This window comes from Sorex araneus, chromosome 5, assembly GCF_027595985.1.
Source record: "Sorex araneus isolate mSorAra2 chromosome 5, mSorAra2.pri, whole genome shotgun sequence".
Classification (NCBI taxonomy): Eukaryota; Metazoa; Chordata; class Mammalia; order Eulipotyphla; family Soricidae; genus Sorex; species Sorex araneus.
This window is the reverse complement of record NC_073306.1, coordinates 89,291,765-89,302,701: the sequence shown is the minus strand read 5'-3', so window position 1 is coordinate 89,302,701 and position 10,937 is coordinate 89,291,765. Positions and strand designations below refer to the sequence as shown.

Here is a 10,937-nt window from a genome sequence, read left to right as displayed (position 1 = left end):
TACTTATATGCTTCGGAAGAAGTTACATGTTACTTGCACAGTTATATTAAGTTATATTACTGTTACAGTTACATGACTCCATAAATTGGTCTAGTTTTTTTTTTTTATGAGACAAGTGTAGTGATGTTTAAGAAGTTTAAAATTATTCCTACCCTTTGACCTGATAGTTCCACTTCTGAGAATATATGCCAGTGAAATATAAGACTAAAGGGGAAAAAGGAAAGTAATTTGTACTCAGTTGCTCTTAGAAATGCTATTTATAAAAACGGGAAGCAACCCAAATGCCCAGCCATCAGAATTTGGCTTAAAACTCATGGTATATTTACATTCTAGAATATGATAAAGCTATTAAAAATGACAAATATGGGAACTATGTCAAGGCACAGACAAGTATGTACATGCAAAATAATAAATGGGAAGAGGTCTAAGTAGTGTGTATTTTCTGATGGCAACCAAAAACATAGGCCTATATTTGTTCAATGAACTGACAGAGATTAGATGAAAGTTGGCATAGTTTTTACTATTCATCAAATGGCTTAACTTTACAGTAAAATCCAAAGGAGTTCTCTTCTAGTCACAGATGAATAGGACCAGGTACATCATTTGCAGGGCTCACGGCTAAATAAAAATGTGGGGCAGCTTGTTCAAAAGTGAAGAATTCCAAAGATGGTACAGGGTCCTACCGAGTGAGTCCACAGTGACTGCCCCATATGTCCATGAAGTCGGTCCTGGTTGGGGCCATTTATCCAGCCACTTGCTTCACGAATAAGCAACCTCCATCGATGAACTTTAGCTTGGCTCAGAGGCACGCACTAGTCTTATACTTGAGGGGTTTGGAACTGTGCTGAGGTTCCCACTCCCCAGGAGAATGTGGATCTACAGGATCTGTGCTCACAACTTGAGTTGCTTGTCCTGAGGCCTGGATACTCCAGTGGGAGGGCCTGCTGCACTGTGTCCACTCACCTGGATCCACTAGAAGGGCCTGCTCCTCTCACTCGCCCGTCCATCCATCCACATTCATTCCTCAGTCATCGTAGGCGGTGTGGGGACGGGACAGATGCAGGAGTGTGGGGTTCACTCGCAGAGACAAAGGAAATTGCTGAGGACAGGATACATTGGCAAGAACAGTGCTGGTTCAGACGGTACAGAAGAGTGTTGGGAATGGAGGCCTTTTTGGCCAAATGACTATCTTCATCTGAGATTTGAGGAGGGAGTGGCTTGGTGAGAAAAGCACCTAGGAATCAACATCTTCTACCCAGGCTGTTGAGCCTGGAGCAGCTGGGGATTGTGGGGAATGACTGGGGAATAATATCACATGATCCACTCATAGGGAAAGAAAGCAACTAAAAGCCCAAACTTCTGGGAACCGGGGTTCCTCAGTTGGATCAGAGGAACTCCAATGTCCCTCCAGGTTTGTGCCATCTCATCCTGGACCAACCTCTGTCTATTGCCCCATTCAAATGTTGCTGCAGCTAGGTTGACGGACAGCCCCAACCCATAGACTGTCCTCCTTGGAGACTTTCTAAGCGGTCCCCAGTGCTTAGTGAGAGGCTCTGCTGAGTGTCTTTCTGACATTTGAACTACTAATTCTCTGCCCCTGTCACAGAGGAATCTTGCAAGTTGGCAGTGTTGTTTAGAGATCCTACTTGATTTCTACAGGGAGCTGCTTACTGTTTTTAAAAGTGCAAAGAGGGTTCTTTTGGCCGTTCCTCTGAAATTCCTGCTTTCACCTCTCTTGAGAACTGGAAATTATCTAGGGTGAAATTACAAACAGAAAACACACACACTCTCACCCGTGCATGTACACACACAGATGCACATGTGCACATGCACTCATTTTCTAGACACTTAGTCCCTGACTGAAACTTGAATGCTACTGGATACCTATTCCTAGTGGGGAGAAACGTGTGTTCCCAAGACTTTATGTAGTGACTACTCACAAGGGGTTGGTGCAGACATGCAGGGGGGCTAGAATTAGACAATGGTTATGGATGACCCAACTCACCTGCTCCTAGAGCCTTCAGATGTTGTCCTTTACTAGCCAGCTATGTGCCACTATGCTTTAAAACTCATCATCTTTTGTATTTGTATGTAAAGTTGGTAGTAAAAGAAAAGACTTGAGAATAAAGTGATTCAATCCATATTACCCTAAAAGAATCATCATTAACAATTGGTGTTATCATTTTGGCCACATCTCTGTACATATCTACATAGAGAGAAGCAGATGAATGGGTAGGTAGAGATACATGAGAGAAATTTATCAAGATGGAACCAGGCAGTGTTATTCAGGGCTTGTTTTTCTGCACTCAGAGATAACTCCTGGAGAGCTCAGGAGACCATATGGGATATCAGATCAAACCTGGGTTGGCCACGTGCAAAGCAAATACCCTACCTGCTGTACCATCTCTTCAGCCTCTGAAATGTTCAATGCGACAATTATTCTCAAGGAATTGACACAGAATTTCTGAGAACCAGGTAAATGTTTTTTGTTTTTAAAACCACAAGAAATACTAGTTACTAAAAGAGCTCTCAAGATGATAAGTATTATGAGTATTGAGAAAGGCTTTAGAGAAATTCCAATTTTTAGATGTGATATAGGGACTTTGTCATGAAAAATGGGAAAATTACTTCTTTTCCCCTATAACACTAGACATTTATTAAAAATTTTAATTTGTTACTGTTCAGAGTACTCATGTTCACTTTAAACCCCCAATTTAAGTTTCTACTTGCTTATCCTGCAGCTCCTGAGCTGCCGTGGTATTTTCAGTGCTAGTTGTAGGTTTATAACTCTCTTCTCTCTTTGAATCTGGCTAAATGACAGCCAGATTTTTTTCTAAGGGGGTATCCTTATTTTGCAAACTTGCTGATATATGGCTGCTTATTTGATACTTGAAGCTCTGCTGTTTGTACTCTCAGAAAGTGGCTAGTGTCGTCTCCTAGTCTTTTCTTGCAAAGGACAAGAAGGAGGCATTTCCTGATAGATGTTAAGTAGGCCCACACAGCCTACATGGCCACAGTTCAACTACCCACTAACCCCTCCTTGCCTAGTGTTTGCCAGCGCATTGAACAGCACGACTGTGTCCTCACTTGACCAGACCAAGCCCTTGGAATCATCCTTTCTTCTGCAGTATCTACATTTCAGTTCTTCTAAAGGGGGAAAAAAGTGTGACACCAGTTTCCAAATATAGCCAGATTCTGACCTCTTCACATTTCTGCCTTGGATTTCTTTCTTTTGTAACTGCACATATTTCTCTCTTGCGTGGTTGTCATTACCTCCCAATTTTGATATATGTGTCACCCCTCACCCCTTTTCTTATGTTGCTACGGTGATTGGAGGTTGCACTCACTTGGTTGTGGAACTTGCATCTGATTCCACGGAGGTCACATTCGTTAGCTGAGGGGTGTGCATACACTGGGTTGCATGTGCAGATATCCCACACTGCGGTGTGATGCTGGGGTTCCCAAATGGTGCTATTATCAAACTCTTGGTCTCATGTTTGTAGAGAATGCATGTATAACCTCAAATTAGCTCTGAATACATTTTGCCATCACTGCTCACCCCACTTTTCCCAACACACACACCCTCTACCAATGTTTTGGATCAACCCCATCCTGTCCTTCCCTCTCCTTGCCTCCCCTGCCCCTCTCCTCTCCTATCCCCTCTCCTATCCTACCTGCCAAAAAATTCTCACACCAGCCAGGTGTCTTGCGTATTATGGTCTTTTTTTTTTTTTTCAGTACTGGAAGGCAAACCCAGGCTTAAAAAAAAAAAAAAACACCTCACAGTGACTCTCAGTTCTCTGAAGGTCTCTATCACATTTAGACTCTATCCTACAAGAGGGCTGGAGAGAGGACAGGGGTTAAAGTGCAAGCCTGGTAGGACCATGACCCTGGTTTGATCACTACCACCATAAGGTGCTCTGAGCACCCTGGGACCCTGGAGGCCCTCCTATTGCACCTCTGCGGAGCCTAGGTAATCCCTAGCATTGCAAAACCTGAGCAGAATCACCAGGACCAGGTTGGTCTGGAATGAATACAAAGGGCCATGGGACCAGGAAGGGACGGTGTGGTGTGGGAGTTCTCCATGCGAAAGGACCTTACAAGGTTCTGTCCGGTGACCACTTGACTTCAGTTCCATCTGTCACTAAATCTGGCCATGGTTTAGTGATTTGCTGGCCACAGCTTTCCCTAAATTGTCATTTTCACCCCAAGTCTTCGGACTTGTTTATTTTGCTTTTTGGAATGCTCTCCCCTCAGATATTCCTTTGGCATCTTCATTCTTTTCAGATCAGTGTTCAGAGTTATCCTTATCAGAAATGACTTTTTGACCACTTGTACAAAATAAGAGTCGCTAACACTCCCTATGCCCTACCCTGCTCAACAGTCTTCATAACTCATACTTTCAGCTGGCTTTGCAGGTGCCTTACTGATTACTCTTGCAAGAATGTAAGCATTGTGAGATCAGGAATTTTTAAAACTTCACCTAAGACAGTGCCTGGGGTAATATGGGTGCTAGATATGTATTGACTAATTCCAAATAACAAATTAATCTTTTTCACATTACATACAAACTTTTCCTTTCTCATATTGCTATGATTCACTCTTTATCCTTGAAGTTCGGTAATCTCAGTGGAATGTTTCCATATAGATTTTTCTCTATATTGTTCCATATAGATTTTTATTTCTAAAACACTGCGTACCCTTTTTGGTATTCAAATTTTTAAGGAAAGTTTTCTCTTACGATATTCTGTTTCTTCACCACAGAGACCAGTGTTGTTCACATTGGATTGTTTTTGTCACTGCTATTTTTGAGCTTCACATAATGGTTTTTGTCTTTTTTCTGTTGTGTTTTAATTTCTTCTATTCGGCCTACTATGTTGTTGGCAGAGTTTTAGTTATATGTGTTCTATTTTGAGGGGCTCCCAAGCTGTTCTCAAGGACCTACGGGTATTCTAGGTTATTTTCAGCCAATGGGGAGTCAATTGAATGTAAGGACACTAGGATGCAGAGATGTTTGAATTTTGGGTGTCCCGGGGTCTCTGGAACCATATTCTATGATGAACCACATTCTTGGGAGTCATTTAGTGCCAGGGTTTGGGCTAGGGTTCACGTACTCTCTCCTCCCACTCTCTCTCCTTGTAACCCATTCTATTTTTTATTCTATTTTTTTCAGTGCTAAGGATGGAGTCCAGGTCCTCCATATGCAGGTCATGTGCTCTACCACTGAGTCACATCCCGGCCCTATTTTTAAGATTCCTTTCATGTGTCTTTCATGGTTGTGATATTTTTATTTCTATCTTTCATTTCTTTTCATGAACTCTCAAACTAATGTTTTCTTTCATTACTATTATTTCTTTTTAATATAAGTGTTTATTGGATTTAGTTTTTTTTTTAAGATTACAGACAGCTCAATTAACTCTTTGTGGTACATAGTTCTTTTTTAAACTTTTTTTTTAATGAATCACCATATGGAAAGTTACAAAGCTTTCAGGCTTAAGTCTCAGCTGTGGTACATAGTTCTATGTATTGGAGCCAATACAGAGAGTTGTATAGCTACTTCCCTCCATCAAGATGTGGAATTCTCTGGAGGCATCAATTCCTTCCCCAAATTGTAATCCCTTGAAATCTCTGACCTGGTCTCTAATCCCATAGTTAGACTGTTCCAGGAAAAGTCCTACAAAAGGAAGCATATGCTCTTTATCCTATGGGAACTGGTTTCTTTCACTTAGCAAAATGCATTGAGATTCATTCGTTGTCATTGTCTGTTTATACAGTTTGTTGTAATTCATTGCTGAGCAATACTTGCTTGTTTGACTGCAGGAGTTTGTTTATACATTAACTGGTCGAAGGACATTTGAGTTATCCCCCATTTTTAGTGATTATGACTAAAGCTACTATAATCACTCACCCAGTGGTTTTTGTGTGAACGTAGGCTTTTCCTTTCTCTTGGGTAAATATCTCCCAGCAGCTTGGTAGGGTATATGTCAAGCATAGGTTTGACTTTATAAGAATCTACTGCAGCAGCTTGAAGCCAGCAATGAAGGGGTATCCAGTGACTCCCCACCTCAGTAACACTTGCTGTAAGTCAGGAGGCTTTGTGGCAACTGTAGGTGTGGGGGTGGGGGCACCCAGCCAGGAAAACCACACATGTGCTTGAAGCTTGCATTTCTCTCCTGACTAATGAGCACAATTTTATGTGCTTGTTTTCCATCCATATAATGTTTGGTAAAATTATCAAATACTTGCCCATGTTGGGAAGAGGTCTTTCATATTTTCATAATGTTAAGTTTTGAGAGTTTTGCAAACACACTGAACATGTCTTTTGCCAAATATGTAATTTGCACATTTTTCTTCTAGTCTGTGGTTTGTCTCTTTGTGCTTTATTGATCAATTATGTATTTATTTGTTTGGACCTCCCAAATGGTGATCAGGAGGCCTGGAGGGCCCTCCTGGTGATTCTTGGCCAATCAGGCTAGAGGTTCAGTGCTAGGGCCCTGGGACATGGTGCTTCTTGTTCCTTGAGGTGCCAGGGATGACCCGGGGAGGCCCACAGTCTTGGGGGCTCCAGAGCAATGCTTGGCAGTGCTTGGAGCCCTCCAAGGCTGCACTGGACAATCCTCAGGGGACCATGTGGTGGGAATTGAACTGGAGTCAGCTGCATGCAAGACATGTGCCCTAAATACTGTATTATCTCTCTGGCCTCATATGTTTTGTTTGTTTGCTTTTTATTCTTTTTTTATGACTTGGTGAGAGACCACATAGCATAAATGGTTTGATCTTGATAAAGTTGAATTCACCATTAAAAGAATAGATGATACATTTGGTGCCATCCCTAAGAATTCTTTATGCCCAATTCATGTTCACAAACATCATGATATTTTCTTCCCAGTTTCATCAAGAAGTTTTATAAGAACTTTGGGGCTAGGATACTTTTTAATGTTTTTTTTTTATCTGTACAGGAGATGTTCAGGGGTTACTCCTAACTCTGTATTCAGGACTTACTCCTGGTAGTGCTCTGGGGACTGTGTGAATTGCCAGGGAACAAACCTGGGGTGGTTGCATGCAAAGCAAGTTCCCTACCTGCTGTCCTCTCTCTGATCCCTAGGATACAGTTTGAAATCATTTTTCCTCTGGTGAGAGTGGCCAGTGGAATTTTCTGGGGACTCGGCTTTTTTCTAGGGGTCTGAGGTAAATAGAGTGAGAGAAGAAAGCAAGCTTATGAGTTGAGCATCCTGAGAGGAGAGGGGACTAACAGTGCTGCAGCTGGAACTGGGACCACCTTCAGCAGACCTCAGAAAAGAGGGCTTGGGAGGGGATTGAGAAGAACCCCAATGACAAGGTCTTCTGAGAAAGTGGGCCGAAGTTGGGGTGCAGAGGAAGACCTAGACTCTGAGAGAGTTCTTGTTGAAAAAAATAACAGCCCAAATCAAGTTATCCTTGGCCAGGTACTTTATAGGCCTACTTTCCAATCCTTACAGTCACTGGGAGGACTGGAGCGATAGCACAGCAGGTAGGGTATTTGCCTTGAATGCGGCCGACCCTCCATCCCTCTCAGAGAGTTTGATTCCTCCATCCCTCTCAGAGAGCCCAGCAAGCTACTGAGAGTATCCCGCCCGCAGAGCCTGGAGAGCTACCCGTGGCATATTTGATATGCCAAAAACACTAAGAACAAGTCTCACAATGGAGACATTACTGGTGCCTGCTAGAGCAAATCGATGAACAATGGGATGACAGTGCTACAGTGTACAGAGTCACCTGGCTTGAAGAAATTTCTTTAATTTTACAATCGTTATCTAGATTGGGTCAGCATTTCCCCAGAAGGTGTTCAGGGAGTCTGGGGCTTGCTCCCAGCAATTTTTGGCTTGCTTCTGGATGAGGACAAGCTGCTCTTTGAGCCCTGAGGTTCCAGGCCCTGCTTCAGTGCTCGGGGCCTCCAGTTTCATGCCCAGCTGTGCCCAGGGAGCCCAGGGGCACATGCAAGCATGCACCCTAGCCCGTCCTATCTCACTAGCCTGAGAGCCAGGAGAACCAAAGTTGAGAGCCAGCTGAGTATCTGCACAGGCCATACTGCCTGTAAGTGGTAGGGCTGGATTCCAGGCTCGGGCTGGACACTGAAGCTGGTATCTGTCTATGCCACAAGCTGTCTCTGTTGACTAGAGGCTCAGAATCACTAGACAGAGGTGGGAGTACAGGACGCAGGTCAAAGGCGGGCTCCCACGAGGCCAGGTGGCGGGAGTGGGTCTGTGAGACTCTGTGAACAGTTTTTGGAAACAGAGTTCTTGCTTCTCCTGTACCAAGGAAGTGGAGGCTAAGAACTTGGCCAAAGGACCACGATGGCCACTGAGGATTTCTGTGGACATGGGCCAGCTGGAAACACCTGTGCTGCTGTCCTGGGCCATCCTACCAAGGGCAGCTTGTCATTTTCTGACTGGACCCTCCCAACCATCTAGATGAGTGGGCCCCCATCAGCCTAGTTCCTACGTCTTCTCAGGGGGCTCCGAGGTGGGGTGGAGTCAGAGAGGCCATTCCTGTACCTTGCTGACTGTCCTCATAGGAGTACCTGGGGGACCTGGAGGGAGCCAGAGGCACCTGTCCTTGGAGAGTGAGGTTCAGGGTCTGGGAGCAGTGGCCCTGGCAAAAGACAACATTCTGGACCATTCTGAGGCTCTGTGTAAAGGTTGGCTTGCCTCTGCCAAATACGGGGACTCTTTGGCCGAGGTCACGAGCTATTCCTGGAAGGTAGGCAGCGAGCCAGTGTTCCAGGCGGGCACTGTTCTCATTCTGTAAATAAACAGAGGGAGCCGCTGCCCAGCACCCCCAGGGAACAGCAGCCCCAAATGGCTCCATGTAGGGTTCCCAGACAGGCAAGGAGTGAGAGATGGAGCACTGAGTTGACTGAGAACCCCTACCTGGGGCTTCCAGTGTCTTTGTGGCCCCAGGTAGGGGTCCCACCCTCCTTTGTGAAGTCCTTATGGTCAATAAAAGTGGCTCTGCAGCCAGAAGCAGGGGGATGTGGGCATACAAAGTATACAGGAAGCCTGGTTAGCCCAGGCTCTGAGCTCAGGGCAGGCTGACATCCCAGGAGCACTACGCCAGTCTGCTTCCTGCCCAGAGAGGCAAGCATCCAAATGGGAGATAATCATCTGTTCATCGGTGGGTCCATCACTTCACAGAGTCTGAACCGTGGAGCACAGCTTCACTCACCCACTGTCTGGGATCCTGGAACTAGAAATGCCAACTCCTGTTCCCCACTTACTAGGTAGGCAAGAAATCTGAGCCTCAGTTTCTTCAGCTGGAAAGTTTCAAGGTTGTTGGGAGGCGGTGAATTGCTTAGCCATGCATCTGGCACAAAGCATTCATTCAATAGCTGGAAACAGTCCTGCCATCGGTGTCAGTATGGAACTCTCTTATTATTATTTTGGGCCTCCCAAGCAGTGCTCTGGGAGTTCTGGAGGCTACTCCTGGCAACACACAGCCAACTGGGCCAGACAGATCAATGCTAGGCTTGAGGATTTGGTGTTGCTTGAGCACTGTGGGGCTTGAGACCACCAGAGCCACACCTGCCAGTGCTGGGAGCCTCCAGAGCTACACCTTGTGGTGCTTGGGAGTCATGAAATAGTGATTAATTCAGGTTTATGTGTGTACCCACAACCCCTGAGCAGTCTCCCTGGCCGCACAAGACACTTGTTTGTTTGTTTGTTTGTTTGGGCCATAGAAAACATGCTCAGGACTTACTCCTGGCTCTGTGCTTAGGGATTACTGCTAGTGGGGCTTGGGGGACATATGTGGATAGAAACAGGCTCAGCTGAGTGCTAAAGGCAAATGCTTTATTCCTCCTCCCATTTGAAACACTTTTATTAGTGATTTTGGAGTCAGTAAGCTTAGATTTGATTATACCTCCAGCATTTCGTTATTGGATGACCCTGGTGAAGTTGTCTGAGCACATGAGCTTTATTTTCCTAATCTCCTAAGAGCAGGGATTATGATGATGATGATGATGATGATGATGATGATGATGATGACAATGAGGATGACGGCAATGATGATGATGATAATTGTCAGGACAACTCAGTGAATTAATGTAAGAGTACCTGACTCCAAATCAAAAGACATTATAATGATCCTCACAGTGTTTCAGAAGTTCCATTTAGAAATACCACCAATCTCCCTAAAGAAACACAATTTTACATGGCAGGAGTTACCTCATAGCACTTTCACTTAAGAAGATGATAGTGACTGAATTAGGAGCATTTCTAATGCAGGTGGAGAAATTCAACCCAAATGAGCTTGAGAAGATAAGGGTGTCCAAGGAGGCTGGTCAGGCTTCAGACATGGCTGATACAGGCATTCCAGCTCTGGTTTAGCACACAGTCTCCTCATATGGGGCTGCTTTTTCAGTGTATTGACTTCTTCCTTGGCCAGGCTTTCTCCTTGTGAGGACAAAGCTGGTATTATCAGTGCTGGGCCTGCAGCATCCCTGTAGCTTGACTCAAGGAAACATCCTCTCCCTAAGTGAGCATCCACATTTTCTCAAAAGGACTATCCTGGTCACACAATCACTCCCCAACCACTGACCAGTTTGAATCTGGATCGTGTGACCAGCTCTGTGGCAAGGTCTGAGGACCCTTTGGTTGACAGACCCATTGGAATACACAGCACTGTGTGGGGCGGGGCGGGGGTACGGGGCATTCCCATAAAGCAGAGGAGCGTGCAGTTACCAGAAGGGAGAAGGCTCGCCAGGCAGGCAGATGCGTTAGCTGTCGGCTGGAGTTAAAAATATGCTCTAGGTAAATCCCAGGATGACCTAATGCATCATCGTAATGGGCTGTTAAGGGGAGTGGGAATGCTTACTAGATATCATTCTATGGCTCCCTTGGTGCCCTGGTAGGAAGAGAGCTCATGGGCTGGGTACTCACTGCATGAGCTGTTCTGTGCAC

At 45.0% G+C, this 10,937-nt stretch overlaps 1 protein-coding gene across 1 annotated transcript in view; it reads right to left on the bottom strand.

Annotated features, from left to right (window-relative positions):
- Positions 1 to 596: 596 nt before the first annotated feature.
- KCNA2 (potassium voltage-gated channel subfamily A member 2) overlaps positions 597 to 10,937 on the bottom strand; it is a 40,267-nt gene continuing 29,926 nt past the window's right edge. Inside the window, exon 4 of the mRNA XM_055139806.1 lies at positions 597 to 1,753. Coding sequence (XP_054995781.1) covers positions 1,727 to 1,753 — 27 coding nt within the window. The 3' untranslated portion in view covers positions 597 to 1,726. The remainder of the gene's footprint in view (positions 1,754 to 10,937) is intronic.